Genomic DNA, 22,573 nt, shown 5'->3' on the forward strand with positions numbered 1-22,573 from the left:
CCCTCAGATGTGAGAAATGCAGTCTTCCATTCGTCCCCCTCCCGAAGCCTTATCAGATTATAGGCTCCCCGAAGATCTAGTTTGGAGAACCACTTTGCTCCTGACAACTGGTTACATAAATCTGGAATAAGGGGAAGAGGGTACATGTTTCTCACGGTAATTTTGTTAAGTTCCCGAAAGTCGAGGCAAGGACGTGAACCGCCATCTTTTTTCTTAACAAAGAAATACCCCGCGGCCACAGGCGAGACAGATGGACATACTGCCCCTTGCGGAGACTTTCCGCAATATACTCCTTCATGGCTAATCGTTCAGGGCCGGACAGATTAAACAGATGGGCTTTGGGCAATTTTGCTCCATGAATCAATTCAATGGCGCAATCAAAGGGTCTATGTGGCGGTAAGACCTCAGCCTCGCTTTTGGAGAACAAGTCTTGAAAGTCCTTCAAGTACTCCGTAATATCCTCCAGACTGACAGACGACACAGAAACAGATTTAACAGGTTGAGACCGTAATGTACATTGGCAACATAGATTGACACCGTTAGGACCCCATTGAACAATTACCCCAGATTACCAATCGATGACTGGGTTGTGGCGTTGTAACCACGGCATCCCCAACACCAACCCAGCAGGTAGGTTTTCCAAAACAAAACAACTTATTCTTTCAGCATGAGCTGGGCCCACCTTGAGTGAAAAGATCTCAGAGACAAAGAGAATCCCTTCTTTGGTTAGGGGGAGGAATCAACGACCACCACTTTAAACAGAGTCTCGAGCCTAACTGTCCATATCTGGCATTGAGATATCAAACGAGAGTCCATCAAATTGATAGATGAACCGCAATCAACAAAAGTAGTAGAAAGGGAAGGACAACCGTCTACCAGCAGTTCCACCTGCAGCAGAATTTTCGAGAGTGAGGGAAAATGTACCTGAGGGTCTGGGTAGCTTCTTTGACAACTACCCAGACCTAGTTGTTTCATGACATTTCGGCTGATGAAGAACAGGAGGGACAGTCCTTCCTCCATTGTCCCAATTCTCCACAATAAAGCAATAAAAGCACAGCTGTTTCTCACGGCGGCGTCTTCTCTCCTTCTCCTTATATGAGATAGCACCCACTTCCATTAACTCAGCTGTGGACAATGTCTCACTCTTGCTAGAGTATAATAGAGTCTCCAGCTGCATCACCCATCTAGCACACAACCTACGGTCCATACGGACAGCCTGAGTCATGGCGTCCTCCAGGGAATCTGGAGGGGGGTGTAATGTCAGGGCTTCCTTCATGCGCTCAGACAGTCCTCTGCAGAACAAGCCCCTAAGGGCGGCGGTGTCCCTCGAAACCTCAGCAGCCCAGCGTCTGAACTCAGAACAAAACCACTTGGCTGAGTGCTTCCCCTGACAAACACTCAAACCCATGTCCTCAGCGAGACACACACACTCAGGTTCATCATAGATATGCCCAAGGGCCTCAAAAAATGCATCCTCCGACATTCTCTCAGGAGCCATGGGAGGACGAGCAAAGGCCCAAACCTGAGGGCCTTCCCTTAATAGAAAAATAATGACCCTTCCCTGAAGACTCTGAATTTCTTATCCCCAGAAAAGGTGTCAGGCAATATAACAGGAGGTTCAGGAGAAATAAGGATAACATACCTGGCACCAGGCCCGCGATTCCCCAAGGACAAAGCCCCTTGCACAACATCCGTCACCTGCTGCTAGACTGAGCAAGGGCTTTCTGTTCAAGATTGAGCTTTTGCATCATCTGAGTCAGACTGTTCAACTGCTCAGAGAGATCAGGCAGCGGATCCATGACCAAAGGGAAACAAAAAAGTACAAAACCCCTTTAAAATGTTCAGGTCAGTGATAATGTCAGGAACACCGCACTGCACTTGCTCACTGAGCCAGTGCACGTGTCCTGAGTTTAAGAAACTATGCTCAAAGATACCTGTGGAGAGAGGGCAGCAGCGGTGGAGATGCATGCTTCAGGCAAACAAAACAGGACCTGAAGCACGTGACTGCTCCGGCACTCCGGAGATTGGCACTTGGGCCAGAGATGCCCAGAGAGTAGTCAGACAGATGCGGGTCTAAACCAGGAGATGGCACGGTACAGGAGGGGCAAGACAGGGACGAGGTCAGTCACAAAGCAGAGTCTGGAAACCAGAGATGGCAGGAGCAGCGGAAGGCCAAGGACAGGCAAAGGTCATAACAGAGAGGCGAAACAAGTACAGAGTCAGGCAAAAATATCAGAAACGAGATCGGACTGGGTCATACACGAGCATGCATACACAGACAGATGTGTATACACAGGGGTCAGGATCTAAGCCGAGGTCAAAGTATCACTGACAACGGACAGAGCCCAATTGAGGCTATTTAAAGCCCTCCCAGAACCAGAGAGAGGCCAAGAGCATTAGCCCCTGCAGCACAAAACCAGAATTCACATACAGACCATGTCTCCATTAAGTTCTCCTGTTGGTATTGCATCATTTGCTAAGTTAATTATCAGTCTAAGTGATGAGCAGGATTTGCTGGAACTACTGGTTATGGTAGCATAGATAAAAAGTTAGTTGTCATTGTTTTATCCCTCCCCTACACAAAGATTGCTGCCAACCGCAGGATGGTTTGGCCAATCATTCTTGGTATGTCTCTGCCCTTATTTTGTATGGGAGATCAGCTGTCAGACTCCTTTGGCAGCAGCTGATCTTGTCAAGAACAAAATCATTGGCAGTCCACTTTCAAACATGCCAAATCCATATTTCTCCCTAAATAGTCTGTCAGAGGAGAGCAAGGAGGCTCCCATACACTTTAGACTGATGTCTCAGCCTGCCAATAACTGTGCATTCGGCTAATGTTAGTCTATAGCATTAGTCCCCAACCTTTGTGACCTTGAGAGCCACATTCAGATATGAGCGGGTCACGAGCCACATTCAACTCCCAACTCTCTGTGTAATGGCAACCAATGCCCCCATTATTGGTATAATGATAACCAAAGCACCAAGCTTGCAGACAGCCACGAACCACAATTCATAAGACTGTGAGCCACATGTGGCTTCTCGGCTACAGGTTGGGTATCCCTAGTCAGGTAGGTAAGGGTTCATCGCCTGGCATCCAAATCTACAGCCACCCCCTCCCCTCCCTGATCTGCCATTTGAAGGGACCATACCAGCTGCAGAATCATGCTAAATTACTTTCAATATTGCGATTCCTAATGAGCAAAAATGTTTTTTGTTTTACTACTGATCCCAGAGTTCTGCTCACAATGGGGATTTTGAACATATATGGCAATCTGTGCTATCTAGCCCCTGAAATAATGTCAATTACACATTGTATTGGTACCACCACTTTCCATGGTAAAAACAGCAATAACCAATTTGGGAACCACATTCTTTGTCATTAGCAGGTCCTGTCTACTACAACTAAAGAGAATTTTCCTTTACTAAGATTGTTGAATAGGGCCCTCTGCTTCCCAGCATTTCTTACAGGCGATAGTGGTGAATGCTACTTTTGCGTTCCTTGGTTCTGCCACGTCCTTAACCTTCATGGCTTCTTTCCCAGATCTCCTTGTGTTATAACGTTCCACTGCTAATATTTATGGTTATATGATTTCATGTTCTTTTATTCATGCTGTCAGTAGCTTTCTCTTTATCTTTTACAACTTTATACAAAAACACTTAAATTTGAATTTTTAGGTGTGACTACAGTAAACAACCTAACAATCCTATATCAATTGTCACGTCACATTGAGGCGGTTATAGAAAGCCTAACATTTGTTTGGTATAGTCTCAATAGCTGATTTTGCATATGTAGCTAGCAAAAAGTGGCTCTGTCTGGTTAACAAGTCTTAAATTCGCATTTTGTACCATTCACAGAAAGAAAATCACTGTCATGTCATACACAGGTGCAGCTGAAATATCTCTGTCCGAGAATTCCCCATCTGTTAGCCTCTCGGATTCTTACAAGCATCACTTGGAGGCAGGGGAATTTTGAGATAAAGTAATTTTCCAGCTATAGTTTTTCTCACCGTAGAAGCTTGCCCATGTTAGATAAAAACTTTTTGTCATTCTACCCAGGTCCAGCACCGCATCTCCATCGCTGCTCCAGTCTTTGTTGACAGGCACGTGACTGCTGCAGCCAGTCGCTTGGCCCAGCCATTTGCCTAGATCAGGGGTACTGCGGAGTCCAGTGATTGGCTGCAGTCCTCACAGGCGCTGTAGTTGAGGTCATTCCTGCAGCATAGCATCAAAGACTGGTGCAGCAGCAGAGATTTGGAGCGCTGGACTTGAAGGTGAGAACAAACTGATTTGATTTTATCTGAGAGGGAGAAGAAAATTATAGCTGGAAAGCCGTTTTTAACTGAAATTACAAAATTCTGGAGTAGTATTTACATTGCCACAGTATTAATGGGAAGTGCACATTATGGAAACCTGTTCAAAGCGATCTATAATGTATATAAAATTTAATCTTTTTCCACAATGACACATATTTTCTACTTTTGTGTTACAATCTGTGTCTTTGTCTTGTCCACTTATCTCTCTCTGTTTGTCTTATCCTTCTCCTTATGTTCCTGTCCTCCCAATATGACATTTCATTTCTTTGTTTAGACCAAACAGTCCTCTGGTGACAAACTCATGGATGGTTCTGATATCTACAGTTTGTTAGAATCTACAAGAAAGCCATCTGAGTTCATAGGAGAGGTTACCACTACTTCACAAAACTGGGCTCAGGTGGCTGCTCATTGGATGTGTTTATTAATTTTCTTATCCAGCTTTAAATTGTAACTTGCTTATGTTTTAAAAAATTGATGTTGTGCTGAAGGAAGGGTATTATGAGACTAGCGTTTCCACAACTGCCATGACACAATGGGCTACAATCACTGCTACACTTAGAATCGTTTAGATAATGTTCTGAATACTATACAGATAAAATGTGTCTAGAAATATATACGATGAATATAGTTTGCTGGGCAAAATGATGTAGCTTCCTGGCCATTTTGTGCCAAGTAATGGATGTTCAATTGCAAAGCAGTTTACATTAAATGGGATATAAAATGAGTAGCAAGAGAGAAATAAGATTCTTTGTCATATATAAGTATTTTATATGCTCTTATTAGACCCTAGAAATGGATCCCAAACATGTATAAAACATAAGTAAATTCACTTTTGCTAAAACACTTAATTTGGTGGTCCATTAGATATCCTGAAAAATACAGAAATTTGTTATCAGGTTACAGATGTGCAAGTTATTTTGTTAGATCACATGGCTCTAAATTAAAGCAAAAATAAAAGTTTACTACATGTAACAAGTTGCACATACAAGTTTAAATCTAAAATCATATTTACAATATATGTCTTGGCTACGTTAGAAAAATATTCCACCTCTTATGAGTGTATTTTCAGGCATATTTAGATTGTGTTTTTCTAGGGTTCTACAAATATTTTAGTACTTTTAGTTTCTGTTGGTGAATTTTCAAGAAAAATTGTGAAACTCTTAATTCTAATACATTTTGCTTGGCTAACAATGCTCTATTCTACTTGCAGAACATTGAAACAAATGCAGAATGGGAAACCAGTGGCATAACCGAAAAGGAGGACACTGAGCAAAGAGTAAAAGAGAAGGTTGTGCAGGGAATAATCAGTTTGGAGGAAACGGGGGCTATGCATGCAAGTAGGGATGCTGCCTATCTGGCTTCAGAGCAGGTTGATGGTGCAGAGCAGGCAAGCACAATCATTGCTTCTGGCTTGAAAGAGCGTGTGGGGGCTGCATTAACAGAGGAAGATGGGGCTGCTGATGCTTCTGCTGCTAGCAATGCTCAAGAGGAGCAACATGGCAAAACCTCTCATGATATGTTGGATGGCAAGCCTCTCGAGGAGGTAACTGGCTGGTGTCAAGTATTTTCATTTAATGCTTGTGTATGTATACAGTCTGGCAACCCATGTCTGTGCTGCTCAAAGCTTTGCACGTTCCATTGCCATTATATTTTTTCATTTTGCTAAATTATAAAGGTTTATAACCTGCTTCTTGTTTGGCAATGCTGGTCAAAAGCTTTCTTTGTTTGAAACCTACTTTATTTTAGATTGTATTAATTATGTTTTAAGGCTTAAACACTATTCATCTTGAAGACTTTGGCAACAAATCATCAAAGAGAATATTCTGGCAAAAAAACACTTTTGAAAACTTGCAAAACTTTTGTACAACAGAGTTGTGCAAAAATTTTGCAACATTTTGTGTTTTCATGTAATTTTCGGCCTCCTCCCCCAAATTAGCAGAACAGAACGTAGTAACACACTCTTCTCTAATTTATGACATAATGTGGTATATTTTACGCCTGGAATTTACTTCAATCCTGGACTACAGGACGATTTGTGGTGAGGAGCATGGAGGCGCACATAACTTTTAAGAATCGCCTGATTCATTAAGAGGCACATCCCGCCTAATGACATAGGCGTGTCTCACTACAACATGCCCCCTAATCAAGACTAGCATGAACAATGCTGGTCTTGGTGAATCGGGGTCTTTTGTCTCTGATGATTCAACTTCAGATGCACCAGGCATAAGACAGACGTACTTCTAATTGAGGCGCTCTAAAGATGTACATGGATAAAGTAAAAGGCAGTAAGAGCACCCACTAATGAAATAGCCACTGACATATAGGGTCCTAGCCATGTTTTGACAAATCCAGTAACACTTGACAGAAGAGTAGTTTAGAATTATTTCATACTTCTTACATAAACTTTATTTCTTGCTAGATAAATGTGTGCAAAACGAATTGTGAAGATCAACCCCTTCACGACATGTGCTGTACAAGTACGGCGCAAGTTGGAAGCATTGGAATGGAGCAGGCTCACGGCTGTGTGTTACTTCCATGGCATGCCTGGCTTTCAGAAGACCAGTGATGTCCCTAGTGAAGGTGGCTCTAGTCTTCTGCATCCCGGATATTATTGCCGGCTGATTATTGCTGATCTGAGCCATCAACAGAGCGGACGCTACCACTGTGCAGATTGCACAGTTCGCAGGGAGGGACACAGCAGGGACGAGCACAGTGTCATCACACAGGAAATAGGAAAAAAAAAATAGAATATCAGTTAGTGTAGTTGGGGAATGGTAGGGAATTTTTAATGCAAGTATATAAGTAAATAGCTTAAATTATGGCACTAAATAGATTTATAACGAAATTTAGTTTCGTCAGACCACCCCTTTAATATAGAAAATACATCATAGATATATATTTCTGTTTTGGAAGTTTTAAATTATAATAGCATAAAATGCATTATAAGATGTATCACAAAGTTCATTAACAAAATTTAACTTATGGCTATATAAACATGAGCCACTAGCAAGATGAAATAGAATGCATAACTGGTCAAGGAAAATAATGTCTCTAGTGCCATCTATAGGTGACAAGGCTACAAGTCAACGTACGACCTTGAAACGTGAGTTTCAATGCCATGGACATCTTTGTGTAGACTGTACTGTTGTGAAGTTGTGGCTCCTTGTCAGTATAGTGTCACGGTTGGCTGTAATTTTCCACACAGTATTGCCTTAAAATCTCCCTACCAGCAAGAGTTCCACTTTCAAGACTTTTCGATCTTGAATGTGGGATGAATTTATAACTTCTAATATAAAACAGACTGGAAATCCATCCATCTCAGGGTGTTTGTCAGATACCAACAGGTACAATGTGACTCACATTTCCATGTTTTCCTATTATGTTTGCAAATGTTGTAAGGAATTAAACTTAAGCTGTAATGCAAATGAAAGCGAAGACCTGTTTACCCTTGACAATTTTTATGAACTATTGATTAATGTTCCTCGGCACCCAAAACCACAGCCATGACATGCACATTTACATCATTATGATTACTAACTGAAATGGAGTGCAAATTTGTCAAATGGTTTTAATTTTTTAACAAGCAATTTTCATCATTTATCATCTTATTGTTAATTGTCCAGTGAAGACGGGTCTTGTGAACAAATTCTGGTTTTGTACAAGGAAAATTATTTAAAACTTGCCCTTTTTATCTGCACCCAGTCCCCCCTTGTGAAAACGGAGATCATCACTTTTGGCACTATTGCGGAAGCAGAGAAGCCTGACATTGCTACTAAGGACGTACCTGTAATACATACAGAAACAAAAACCATTACGTATGAATCCTCAGAGGTAAAAAGAAAAAAAGTGAAGCCTCAGAATAAATATTTGTGTGTCCTGTAATATCTATGCTTTGGGAATCTTAGAAGAAAATCTTAAAAGAGGACCTATCCCTTCTGACAGAAGATGACATTTATAAGACAAATATGTGTCATTAGCCAATCTAATGATTTCCCAGTTTTACTGGTTTTACTTTGATTTTACATGGTAAGCTCAAAATCTGGTTCGAGTCTTTTCTGTGAGAAAACTGTGAGGGGAGGGGATCTGATCCCATACAGCAGCATCTAAATAGTAAATTGAGTTTTTCCCTCAAATCTGGTCAAGGTTCAGGGTGAACAAATTAAATTTCCTGTTTCACCATTTTGTTGATTTGCTGGTTTATAGGATTCAGTGGCTGAATCAATTCACCTATCTTTTCCCAGAAATTTGTCAAAAGTACAAATGTGGGAAATAAAATTGACAAATGCATCCCAATGTGCAGAATACAAGTAAGGACTATAATGTCTCACGACCTCTAGTAGACGATCCAAGAAGTGGACAACCCCTTTCAGTGTATCTTTTAAAAATAAAGTTCTATGTCCTTACTATTGTGCTAGAGATAGAGCTCAACTTTGCACAGTACAAAAAACCTTTCAAAAGAGTCGATTAATTTTGGGTCAGAGATCAGTGCAAGGTAAGTGGATGATATCACGACCACAGTGTGGCAGACAGAAATGTATTTTTTACTAAAGATAAATAATATCTTGTGATTCCTATTTTTCTTCATTTTCACAGACTAGATTTATTTTAAACTAGAATTGTAAAAACATCACAATATTTTATTATAAGCAGTTTCATGGTGCACATTCATGTATTGCACCCGCTTGAATGCTTGAAAAACTGATTTGGCAGCTAAATATGGCGTTAGAATTTGCTAACAAACTGTCAGTGATTGTGTATCATCAAATTAAAGGGGTTGGTTACTTTATTTTACTAGCTTATACAGCGTCATTAATGCCATAGCACTTTCACATCATCATCATCATCATTGTCCCCATTTGTGTTCACAATCTAAATTCCTTATGAGTATGGTTTTGGAGCGTGGGAACAAACCAGAGCAAACACTATACAAACTCTAGGCAGATGTTGTCCTCAATGGGATTTGGACCCAGGACCCCAGCGCTGCAAATCAACAATGCTAACCACTGAACCACCATGTCTATACTTTAACAGATGCATTTAAAACCTTTTAAGAGGGTTTTCCAGGATTTTTTAAAATTGATAGCCTATCCTACTAAGGGTCCAAAACCAGAAAAGACTTGGCACTCTGAAGGAAATTTTGGCGTGCAATGAAAATGTTTATTGATGTGCATCCATAAAGGCAAGTTGAACCTTTTCGGTCCACATCCGGACCTTCATCAGAACAAATAGAATGGTATTGAGCGCTGTCTTGAACAGCTGACAGGTGCCTCTAACAGCCAAGAGTGGAATCTCTGACAGAGGCATTTAACTCGCTCTTACCGGAAGCGCGCAGGAAATCCCGCCCATCAGTAACCCCATCACGTGATTGCAGGTCACCGATGGGTTGCCATGACAACCAGAGGTCTCCAGCAGACCTCTATGGTTGTCAAAGCCGGATTGCTATTATTATGGGTTTTTTTTTTGGTCGCCGCTACATTGCAATAAAATGCAATAACGGGCAATCAAAAGATCGTATCTACACCAAAATGGTATCATTAAAAACGTCAGCACAGCGCACAAAAATAAGCCCTCACCCAGCCCCAGATCACGAAAAATGGAGACGCTACAGGTCTCAGAAAATGGCGCCTTTTTTTTTTTTAACCAAAGTTTGGATTTTTTTTTCACTACTTAAATAAAAAATAACCTAGACATGTTTGGTGTCTATGAACTCGTAATGACCTAGAAAATCAGGTCAGTTTTAGCATTTAGTGTACATGGTGAAAAAAAACAACTGTAGAATTGCACTTTTTTAAAACTTTCACTGCACTTGGAATTTTTTTCCCGTTTTCCAGTACACGATGTTAAAACCAATGGTGTCGTTCAAAAGTACAACTTGTCCCACAAAAACACGCCCTCACATGGCAATTTTCACCGAAAAATAAAAAAAAAAGTTATAGCTCTGAGAAGAACATGAGCAAAAAAACAAAAACGAAAATACCTCCTGTCATGAAGGGGTTAAATAGGCAGACTGACTGATTACAAGTTTTCAGACACCTGTTATGCTAATTACAGCAAATATGTTAGTTTAACATGTTCCTATGATCAAGGTATTTTCAATCTTTTCCAGGGATGCCATTGTTTTTGTCCAGGCCATTTTCATTGGTTTGTTTTTTATTTTACATTTTTCTGTTGAACCACAAGTCAATAGCAATGTTTGAATTTCATTAGTTGATATTCAGCAAGATTTAAATTGAAAATTAGGTATTTCAGTGACCATTGTTTTTTTTTTTTACTTTAAAGGGAATCTGTCACCTCATTTTGGCCCTATAAACTGCGGCTACCGCCATCAGGGGCTTATCTACAGCATTCTGTAATGCTATAGATAAGCCCCCGATGTAAATTGAAAGATAAGAAAAACAAGTTATATTATACTCACCCAGGGGGTGGTCCCGGTGCTGTCCGGTCCGATGGGCGTCCCAGGTGTGGGTCCAGTGCCTCCAATCTTCATTCGATGACGTCCTCTTCTTGTCTTCTAGCCGCAGCTCCTGCACAGGCGTACTTTATCTGCCCTGTTGAGGGCAGAGCAAATTACTGCAGTGCGCAGGCGCCGGAAAGGTCAGAGAGTCCTGGTGCCTTTGCACTGCAGTACTTTACGCCTGCGCAGGAGCTGCGACAGGAAGCAAAGAAGAGGACGTCATCACATGAAGATGGGAGGACATGCGACGCCCATCGGACCGGACCGCATCAGGACTGCCCCTGGGTGAGTATAATCTAACTTGTTTTTTGTTATGTTTCAGGTTACATCGGGGCTTATCTACAGCATTATAGAATGCTGTAGATAAGCCCCTGATGGCAGTGGCCGCAGTTTGTAGGGCAAAAATGAAGTGACAGATTCCCTTTAACAGAAGGGTACCAACAATTTTGTCCACATCTGTATTTGCAAAGGTGCAACTACAGTTGCAGCTGAGATGGCATTTGCCTCTACAACTTATGGCCCCAAAGCTCTTTCTATCCTATGTAGAATAGCATGGTGTGTAATATGCTTGGGGGGCCAATATCTATTGCTTTGCAAGATTATTAAATTGTTTATAAATCATCTATTGTGTTGTGGGAGCAGTTGAAGCTTTTGTGCCAGCCATAATGACTATTATAAGTATTTGGAAGTAGCAAGGATCCAGCCTTATGGTATGATTAATTGTGCAGCTATGACTACATGTTGCAATAAAATGTATAAAAGTGACATGCTGCAAAAAGATGAAGATATCCAAAGACAAGACCGCTCTGAAATAATTTGTGATGATGCAAGCCATTACTGTGTGTACATTTTCATTGCCATTTAATGCAACAAATGAATTCACATACTGAAGCTGCATTTTTCATCTGACTTTTTACATGATGGTCATTAACTTAAATCAGACTTAAAATTCTTGTAAGGAAATGGCTATTAGCATTAAATTATAAAGTTTAGATTTATTTAACATTGTACTTTACATTCTGCTTTTGTTCTATGAAAAGTGGATACTATAACATAAGGAAGCGGCTTAGTAGCACGTAGTGCAAATACTGTAGCTGGGGGCATGTGCCTCACCAATAAGGTAGAGAACAGCTGCGCTTTTATTACCGTATTTTCTGGCGTATAAGATGACTGAGTGTATAAGACAACCCCCAACTTTTCCATTTAAAATATAGTTTGGGATATACTCCCCATATAAGTCGGGGGTCATCTTATACGCCGGGTGTTGTCTTATACGGCGTGTGCGGAGATCTGATGTCACCGCATATGGTGCAAGGGGCGGTCCCAGATGGTTCTCAGGGTCTGGAGGAGTGGAGACTCTCCTTCAGGCCCTGGGTACAATATTCACGTAAAAAAAAGAATTAAAATAAAAAATGGGGAGATACTTACCTTCTGATGGGCCCCCCCGGAGTTCTCCCGGCTCTCAGCGGTGCAGGCGGCGGCTTCTGTTCTCAGGGATGCATTGCGCGAAGGACCTTTGTGACGTCATGGTCGCGTGACCGCGACGTCATCTCAGGTCCTTCGCGCAATGCATCCCTGGGAACGGAAGCCGCCGCGTGCACCGCTGAGAGTCGGGAGAACTCCAGGGACCATCAGAAGGTACAGTAAGTATCTCCCTATTTTTTATTTTAACTTTTCTTTTTTTTTTTTACGTGAATATTGTACCCATGGCCCAAAGGAGTCTCCTCTCCTCCAGACCCTGGGAACCATCTGAGACCGCTCTCTGCACCATATGCGGCGACCTAAGAGCTCTGCACACGCCGTACCCGGCGTATAAGTTAACCCCCGTCTTTTGAGAAGATTTTCAGGGGTTAAAAAGTTATCTTATACGCTGGAAAATATGGTATATTTATTTGATCTGATTATCATTTATTTCAATGTATATGTGAATTACTTTTGAAAATAATTTTATTTTAATCTAAATATGTCCAAAACTGCCATTCATTCCTTATTATATCCATATAATAGAGTTTTGCTTTTTGATAAAGAGCCCCACATCCACTGTAGAGATGTATAAATGAAAAAAAAAAGTATTCCTTCATTTAGGAAGTATGGAAGCTTACTGCATACTGGCCCACGTTTATCAGAAATTATGTAACTTGCACAAGTGTTTATTGTAATCACTACTCCATATTCAACAAATATATCACCTTAATGATAACTTTGGGCAAATTCGTGCACTTTTCAAGGTTAAAAATGGCCATTACACCAATGTAACAAATATCAAACGTTAATGGGGGTCTCTAGTGAAGACAAGTTATCAACTATACATAGAATATGTGATAACCTATTGCTCCATATGGATCAGACCAATGTGACCTGCAGCTTTCTGTAGAAGTTAATTCATAAGTATGTCGTATTTATGCTAAGATTAACCACACCCTGTTTTCTTGTCATTTTTAAGTTTTGGTGTAGGTGCTAAGAAATGGTGTATTTAAATGTCTAAAATATTGATAGGCTTGGCATATACCTTTCCGCCAAGGAAGTCCTCCTCTTCCTCTAGTGGTGATTGCGGGCCACCAATGAGTTAATTTTTAAATCTATGTCTGATTAGGGGATATTGAGCTCTGTATTATGAACACTTTAATAATTAATGATAACAAGTTTACTACCTTCACCAGCTAATATTTTCAGTAATATTCACAAATAAATACTCGTTCTTTTGATGACATCAGGCTGAACTTCTAGAAACTGCTAAAAGCTTGAAAGTCTATTAAATTGTAGTGTACACACCTGTAAACTAACACTGACTGCATGTGATGTGATACAGGATAACACGTATGCATTTGTGAATATTTATGTATATTTTACATGTCGGATTCATTTATCATTTAGGTCTAGTGTCCGCAATATACCCGAAGTACAGAGGTCCCCAGAGCATTTATTTTGCTATTAAACCCAAGTCCTTGCATCACTTTGTTTTTAGATGGTATCCCGTCCTGATACAGATCCTGGTGTATTAATGAGCGCTCAGACAATTACTTCAGAAACTCTTGGCACTACAACTACTACACACATTACCAAAGTAAGTTCTGGCTGTGTATTTCTGTTTGTTGACACCTGGTAAGGAATAAGGCACTTATCAGGAACTGTGTGGGTCCAGTGGGAATACTTTCCTTCTCAAATATTCTAACTTCGGAGGTTACTGAGCTGAACATGCACAATACATGACATTCCTGCCAATAAGCATTTATAGAGCAAAGCAGAATAAAAGATCCCAACATAAAATTGTGCAGTAGTTCTATCCTCGTTCGATCCCAGCTGTTAGTATCGCAGAATAGTCTAACTAATTTCATTCTCTATACTGCATCCTGTTTCACTGTCACAATTGGTAAAAGACCCATCAGCAACTGCAATTCCCATCATTTGTCCACAAGTATTTGCTAAATTCACTCTTGGTTTTAATGGACTGAAACTGAAAAATGTGATAGTTCACTGATTAAGTTAATCACCAAGCTATGTGTATGTCATCCCACCATGATTCAGAGCAAGTGCTCATATCAGATTGCATATAACATGCTTCTATAGGTCATCGTTCATTCTCTTCACATTGCAAACATGCATTAGTTGATTCGAGTAGTGACTTCATTGGGTACATTACTAGGTGAGTAAACTGTGACAAATGTTTCATTCTAAGTACTTTTTATGTTTTCTGTAATATTGCAATTCTAGGTGTAATACTTTTCTTCCTACATTGTACATTTCTTGCATTACTTACGCTCAGTTCTGCAGCACTGTTGACATAAACACTGGGAAATGCTTCCAAAATATAAGCTTAAAGGGGTAATCCATTTTGGACAATTGTCACTGGATTAGAATGGTAAGAGTCTGAGCATTAGGTCCCTCACTGTTTACAAGATTGGTCTCATCCACAAGAGTGAACGAAAAATGAGTTAAGTAGAGTGGATGGATGAATAAGCAGACTCATAGTTGTGAATCTCATTTTTTGAGAGGAGCACCCTTCTCATGTTCTTCATCAGTGACTGGAAGATTATACAGTTAAGTATTTAGTGATGCTTTATATGTATGCAAAGTTATACTGCTGGCTCTAAACCATTTTAATCTTTATACAAAAGTATTTTAGGTAGTGTTGATCGAATAGGTTTGAATAGTTATATCGCTTACCGAATAGATGCCTTGGGAACCCAGATACCTGGATTACTTCTGATAATCAGGTGTCCGGCGCCGCAGCCTCATGTGTCGCGGCTGTGTGACAGTCACAACACATACATGGAGAGCCTGTTTGTTATATCACAGTATTGATACAAATGAAGGTACACAAAGCAGTCAGGAGGAGAAGGGAGAAAAACCATTGAGAATAAAACTGTTTTAATATATTAAAGTTAGTTAACAGTGCATGAGTAAGTAGAAGGATGCAAGATTGTAGCCTAAAACATGCATTATCTTTAAAGAGGTTGTCCATTACAATGTGTAGTGGGCAGCTCAATGGAAACATTGTAAATAAGGCTTTCTTCAAATACCTTGAGTTTTTAAATGTAACTGAGCTGCGCTATCGCTGTCGGCTCATCCCCATCTTGTATGTAAAGAAGCTGCGGAGACACCATCACGTGTTTCTCGACGCAAGCAGTAAATAGCCAGGCCTTTCCCCGGGAAGGAACAACCACAGGAAGGGCAGCATCCTATGAAGGAAAGCCACCTATGCCAAGCATGGTATCCATCCACAGACAGCTGTTTCGGGGTTTTTGCCCCTCTTCAGTGTGGAGTAGGAATCTGGCTATTAGGAGCAGTGCCTAGTAAAAAGGCTTTCTTCAAATACCTTGAGTTTTTAAATGTAACTGAGCTGCGCTATCGCTGTCAGCTCATCCCCATCTTGTGACCCCCGGCTGCAGCTGCCTCTGATGTCCGGTAATGTCACGTCAACTTCTGGAAGCTGACTCTGCATCACCAAGGCGGGACCCAGTCTCAGTAAAGTGACTGGGCTGTAGGCGGAATTTAACCACAAGTCACAGCCCAGAATAATGCGGCATGCGTTGTTCTGTTAATGAAAGCAGTGCAAAAGAGTGCTCGCGGTGCTGGGTTGTGATGTGCGGTGAAACACCACCCATAGCTCAGTTTAAGGCCGGCTTCACACGTCAGTGGCTCCGGTACGTGAGGTGACCGTTTCCTCACGTACCGGAGACACTGACTCACGTAGACACATTAAAATCAATGTGTCTCTGCACATGTCAGCGTGTTTTCACGGACCGTGTGTCCGTTTGAAAAACACGGAGACATGTCAGTGTTTGTGGGAATGCACGGATCACACGGACCCATTAAAGTGAATGGGTCCGTGTAAAACATGTACCGCACACAGATGCTGTCTGTGTGCAGTCAGTGTGCCGTGCAGGAGACAGCGCTACTGTAAGCGTTGTCCCCCCGCGTGTGGTGCTGAAGCCGGAATTCATCCCTTCTTCCCAGCAGCGTTCGCTGGAGAGAAGGAATGAATAATCTTTTTTTTTTTCTTTCCCCTTAAAAATAAAGTTTGTGCGTCCCCTCCCGCCTCCCATCCCCTGTGCGCTCCAGTGAGGAATATGCGCATCCTGTCCGTGTGGTCCTCAGTCGGCACAAGGCTGCCGCACGTGTGCCACACTGATGTGCTACGTAAGCACACGGACACGGATAACTCCGGTACCGATTTTTCCGCTACCGGAATTATCTGGATGTGTGGGACAGGCCTAAGGCTTGGCTTTTAACACCTTAATGACTGCCGATATGCAAGCAGCATTGAAATCTCTGTGCCCCAGCTGTCAACTGACAACTGGGGCATGGAGGAACGCTGTCAAAGGCTTGTCACCAATGTCAGATGTGATAGCCAGGCTTTAAATACTTTCATAGGCATAATAGGTGCTGGGCTGTACACTCTCAGAGACCCCACCTCTTCTCTAATCTTGTGAGAGAAGTAAAAACCTGATAGGAGAACTATTGCTAAAGTAAAAAAATATGTATTTTTAATAATTTGCAACTAGTGGGCAGAAGTCCAAGCAATACCCATGTGCATGTACAGTGGCTTGCGAATGTATTCACTGAACTTGGCATTTTTCGTGTTTTGCTACCTCAACATGGTATTTTGCTGTATTTTTTAAGGGTTTGCATCAGTTCATGTAAAGAACATGCCTACAGCTGTGAGCATTTGGTTTCCTTTTTATTGTGAAGCAAACAACAAATAGGACAACATGACTGGAAACTTCAGTGTGCATAACTATTCACCCCCCTAAAGTCAGTACTTTGTAGAGCCTCCTTTTGCCTCAGTTACATCTGGCAAGTCACTTTGGATAAGTCTCTATGAGCTTTCCACATCTTGCCACTGGGATTTTTGCCCATTCCTTAAAGGGAACCTGTCACCCCCCAAAATCGAAGGTGAGCTAAGCCCACGAGCATCAGGGGCTTATATACAGCATTCTGTAATGCTGTAGATAAGCCCCCGATGTATCCTGAAAGATGAGAAAAAGAGTTTAGATTATACTCACCCAGGGGTGGACCCGGTACAATGGACGTCGTGGTCTGGTCCGGGGCCTCCCATCTTCTTACGATGACGTCCTCTTCTTGTATTCATGCTCCGGCACAGGCGTACTTTGTCTGCCCTGTTGACGGCAGAGCAAAGTACTGCAGTGCGCAGGCGCCGGGCCTCTCTGACCTTTCCCAGCGCACAGCAGTACTTTGCTCTGCCCTCAACAAAGTATGCCTGCGCCGGAGCCGCAGCATGAAGACAAGAAGACGACATCATCGTAAGAAGATAGGAGGCGCTGGACCAGACCACGACGCCCATCAGACCGCAGCGGGACTGCCCCTGGGTGAGTATAATCTAACCTCTTTTTCTCATCTTTCAGCATACATTGGGGGCTTATCTGCAGCATTACAGAATGCTGTAGATAAGCCCCTGATGCTGGTGGGCTTGGCTCACCTTCGATTTTGGGGGTGACAGGTTCCATTTAAGGCAAAACTGCTCTAGCTCCTTCAAGTTAGATTGTTTCCTCTGGTGAACAGCAATCTTCAAGCCTGACCATACACCAAAACATTTACACGTTTCCCCTTAAATACGCAAGTGTTGCTTTAGCAGTATGCTTTGGGTCATTGTCATGATCGAAGGTGAAACTTCGTCCCTGTCTCAAATAATTGACAGACTAAAACAGGTTTTGCTCAAGAATATCCATGTATAACGCACCATCCATCTTCCCCTCAACTTGGACCATTTTCCCTGTACCTGCTACCAAAAACCATCCCCACTGGCATGCTGCTGCCACCACCATGTTTCACTGTGGGTTGGTGTTCTTGGAGTGATCATCTGTGTTGGTTTGGTGCCAGAAATAGCGGTTACCTTGGTGGCTAAAAAGTTCAATTTTGGTCTCATCAGACAACAGCACCTTCCTCCATACATTTGGGGAGTCTCCCACAGGTTTTTTGGCAAACTCAAAACAAGCCTTACAATTTTTGTGTAAGTAAAGGCTTTCCTTTCTGCCCACTCTTCCATAAAGGCCACTTCTATGGAGTGTATGGCTTATTGTGATCGTATGGACAGATACTCCAGTCTTTGCTGGATAACTCTGCAGCTCCTTCAGGGTTACCTTTGGTCTCTGTGCTGCCTTTCTGATTAATGTCCTCCTTGCCCGAGCTGAATATTTTAGTGGACGGCCCCTCCTTGGCAGGTTTGTTGTGGTACAATGTTCATTCCATTTGATGATGATGTATTTGATGGTGCTTGGTATCATCAGAGGTATCATCAGAGATTGGGATTTTTTTTTTTATAACCCAACCCTGACTTGTATTTCTCAACAACTTTGTCCCTGACTTGTTTAGAGATCTGTTTGGTCTTCACGGTGTTGTTTGGTTAGTGGTGCCTCTTGCTTAATGGTGTTGCAGCCTTTGTGGCCTTTCAGAAAGGTGTGCATATACTGGCAGACAATGTGACATTTAGATTGCACACAGGTGGACTTCCTTTCACTAAGAAGGTGACTTAAGAATATAATTGCTTGCACCAGAAATTTTTAGGGGCTTTGTAGCAAAAATACATGCACACATGGCAATTTTTCGTTATTTGATCCCATAAATTAAATTTTTGTCTATATTTTTCTCACTTCACTTCACCAACTTAGACTATTTAGTACTGATGTCTCACACGCAAATTGGATTACAAAAATATTTAAACACAAGTCATAATGTAACAAAATGGGTAAAAAGCCAAGGGGGTGAATACTTTTGCAAGCCACTTTGAATTTTTAATTTTCATGCCCTTAAATCACAGAGATATGTCACACAAAATGCTTAATAAGTAACATTTCTCATATGTCTACTTTACATCAGCACAATTTTGCAACCACAGGTTTTTTTTTGTTAGGAATTTATAAGGGTTAAAAGTTGACCAGCGATTTCTCATTTTTACAACTTTTTTTTTAGGGACCACATCACATTTGAAGTCACTTTGGGGTCTGTATGATAGAAAATACCCAAAAGTGACACCATTCTAAAAATTGCACCCCTCAAGGAGCTCAAAACCACATTCAAGAAGTTAAAAAAAATTAACATTTAACTTTTTTCACAAAAAATGTACTTCAGATCCAATTTTTTTATTTTACCAAGAGTAACAGGAGAAATTGGACCCCAAAAGTTGTTGTCTAATTTGTCCTGAGTACACTGATACCCCATATGTGGGTTGAACCACTGTTTGGGCTCATGGCAAAGTTCGGAAGGGAAGGAGCGCAGTTTGACTTTTTCAAACTAAAACTGGCTGGAATTGAGATCGGACGCCATGTCGCGTTTGGCGAGCCCCCTTTCGCCCCAATTTTTTTTATTTTCACAAGGGTAACAGGAGAAATTGGACCCCAAAAGTTATCCAACTTGTTTCTAATATGAAAAACCCAATAACAATAATACGGAATCTCAGAGACATATAAACACCAAAACAGAAAACAGAGATCCCTAAAAAATAACTTTTAATAATACCATTAAAAAACTATATTTATCCAAGATATTAAAACAGTATTAAATGTACCTAATGGACCCTAGCATGAACTACAATGAGTCCTACCTGGCAGTGGAGGTTGGCACCCTACTTTTCTGCGGTTGGCGCCCCCACTCCTCGACGGCTAACCCTTTAAGGCCCTATTAAGGACCTAGAATAGAAGAAAGGCTAAATACGCCCTACTCTCAACACCTATACTAATCACCTGCCTGCCAGTGGAGGTTGGCACCCTACTTTACTGCGGTAGGCGCCCCCACTCAACGGTGGCTAGCCCTAGGGTCCCTAATAATCCCTAAAATAAAGGATAGACAAACAGATATTGTCCCACAAACACCGCGATACCCGTAGAAGAGAGAAAAAAAACACAAAACGAGAAAATAAGATCCCAGAAATAGATAAATAATAAATTTGGAAATCATAAGAAATAGCACTGTACTCTAATGCTATACCACAAAGGGTAAGCCAATAATGTTATAGTGGAGGCACTATGTTAGCCTCCAGGTAATATGATACTGCCCAAATACGGGTATGCTGGGTGCAGCAATTTTAATGTCCACAAACAGAAACCCAGCACTCAACTGAGGAACCACTCTCGTGACATTGTATATCCGTATTTGATGTCAAAATAACAACTAGTATGTGTCCATAAATATGGCACAACAACCATGACACAGAGTGGACAAAAAAGACAGGCTACAAGGCAGCACCTGGGATCACAATCACCACTAAACAATAAAGTGGCGAAACTTCATCAAAATATATAACACATGAGAATTTAAGGACACAATCGTCCTCATGGTGCAGAAATAGAGAATGGCGGGGGTTCATCAGGGGTAATGCAGTCACATAAAAGATGAAGGTGCTGTAACGGCCATTCCCTATGGGGGGGAAACGCGTCGGGCATTGCTTGGGGACCATCTGACAGATGCTGGTTAGGTCCATAGTACCGCTCTGGATTTTGTGGCAGCAGCCGGGTTCAAACCATGAGATTACAACAAATAGATGAGTATATTGGTGACATCTAAGTCTGACTGTCTATTTCTGCACCATGAGGACGATTGTGTCCTTAAATTCTCATGTGTTATATATTTTGATGAAGTTTCGCCACTTTATTGTTTAGTGGTGATTGTGATCCCAGGTGCTGCCTTGTAGCCTGTCTTTTTTGTCCACTCTGTGTCATGGTTGTTGTGCCATATTTATGGACACATACTAGTTGTTATTTTGACATCAAATACGGATATACAATGTCACGAGAGTGGTTCCTCAGTTGAGTGCTGGGTTTCTGTTTGTGGACATTAAAATTGCTGCACCCAGCATACCCGTATTTGGGCAGTATCATATTACCTGGAGGCTAACATAGTGCCTCCACTATAACATTATTGGCTTACCCTTTGTGGTATAGCATTAGAGTACAGTGCTATTTCTTATGATTTCCAAATTTATTATTTATCTATTTCTGGGATCTTATTTTCTCGTTTTGTGTTTTTTTTCTCTCTTCTACGGGTATCGCGGTGTTTGTGGGACAATATCTGTTTGTCTATCCTTTATTTTAGGGATTATTAGGGACCCTAGGGCTAGCCACCGTTGAGTGGGGGCGCCTACCGCAGTAAAGTAGGGTGCCAACCTCCACTGGCAGGCAGGTGATTAGTATAGGTGTTGAGAGTAGGGCGTATTTAGCCTTTCTTCTATTCTAGGTCCTTAATAGGGCCTTAAAGGGTTAGCCGTCGAGGAGTGGGGGCGCCAACCGCAGAAAAGTAGGGTGCCAACCTCCACTGCCAGGTAGGACTCATTGTAGTTCATGCTAGGGTCCATTAGGTACATTTAATACTGTTTTAATATCTTGGATAAATATAGTTTTTTAATGGTATTATTAAAAGTTATTTTTTAGGGATCTCTGTTTTCTGTTTTGGTGTTAATTGTTTCTAATATGCCAATACCCTATTTGTGGGGGTAAATCACTGTCTGGGTGCACAGCAGAGCTCTGAAAGGAAGGAGCACCGTTTGACTTTTTCAACGCAGAATTTGCTGGAATTGAGATCGGACGCCATGTCGTGTTTGGAGAGCCCCTGAGGTGCCTAAACAGTGGAAACCCCCAATTCTAACTCCAACCCTAACCCCAACACACCCCTAACCGTAATCCCAGCCCTAAACATAACCCTAACCACAAACCTAACTCTAACACACCCCTAATCCCAACCTTAACTTTAAACACAACCTTAACTTTAGCCCCAACCCTAATGGGAAGATGGAAATAAATAAATTTTTTTATTTTATTATTTTTCCCTAAATAAGGGGGTGATAAAGGGGGGTTTGATTTACTATTTATAGTGGGTTTTTATGTTTGCCAGCTGTCACACGCTAAAAGACGCTTTTTATTGCATTGCATATGACATTTTTAGATCTCTTTTTATTACGATTTTTGGGAGGCAGATTGAACAATAACCAGCAATTCATGAATTTCTTTTGGGTGGGGCATTTATACCGTTCCACGTGTGGTAAAATTGATAAAGCAGATTTATTCTTCGGGTTAGTACGATTACAGTGATATCTCATTTTAATTTTTCTATGTCTTGGCGCTTTTGTGCAATAAAAACTCCGTATTTTATATAAAAAAAATAATTATTTTTGCATCGCTTTATTCTGAGGGCTATAACTTTTTTATTTTTTCGCTGATCACTCTGTATGATGGCTTTTTTTGCAGGACAAAATGATTTCAGTGGCACCATGTTTATTTATATCCGTCTTTTTGATCGCGTGTTATTCCACTTTTTGTTCGGCGGTAGGATGATAAAGCATGTTTTTTTGCCACGT

At 41.4% G+C, this 22,573-nt stretch overlaps 1 protein-coding gene across 45 annotated transcripts in view; it reads left to right on the plus strand.

Moving 5' to 3' along the window:
* Positions 1-22,573, plus strand: part of EPB41L3 (erythrocyte membrane protein band 4.1 like 3) — a 474,479-nt gene that overhangs the window by 432,216 nt on the left and 19,690 nt on the right. For 20 of the 45 annotated variants that reach the window (XM_069731098.1, XM_069731101.1, XM_069731102.1 and 17 more), the window contains 4 exons: positions 4,588-4,710; positions 5,524-5,856; positions 8,016-8,144; positions 13,733-13,831. In XM_069731098.1, coding sequence (XP_069587199.1) covers positions 4,588-4,710; positions 5,524-5,856; positions 8,016-8,144; positions 13,733-13,831 — 684 coding nt within the window. The remainder of the gene's footprint in view (positions 1-4,587; positions 4,711-5,523; positions 5,857-8,015; positions 8,145-13,732; positions 13,832-22,573) is intronic. The other 25 variants (XM_069731127.1, XM_069731128.1, XM_069731114.1 and 22 more) reach the window with 3 other exon arrangements.

Source organism: Ranitomeya imitator, chromosome 6 (genome assembly GCF_032444005.1).
Source record: "Ranitomeya imitator isolate aRanImi1 chromosome 6, aRanImi1.pri, whole genome shotgun sequence".
Classification (NCBI taxonomy): Eukaryota; Metazoa; Chordata; class Amphibia; order Anura; family Dendrobatidae; genus Ranitomeya; species Ranitomeya imitator.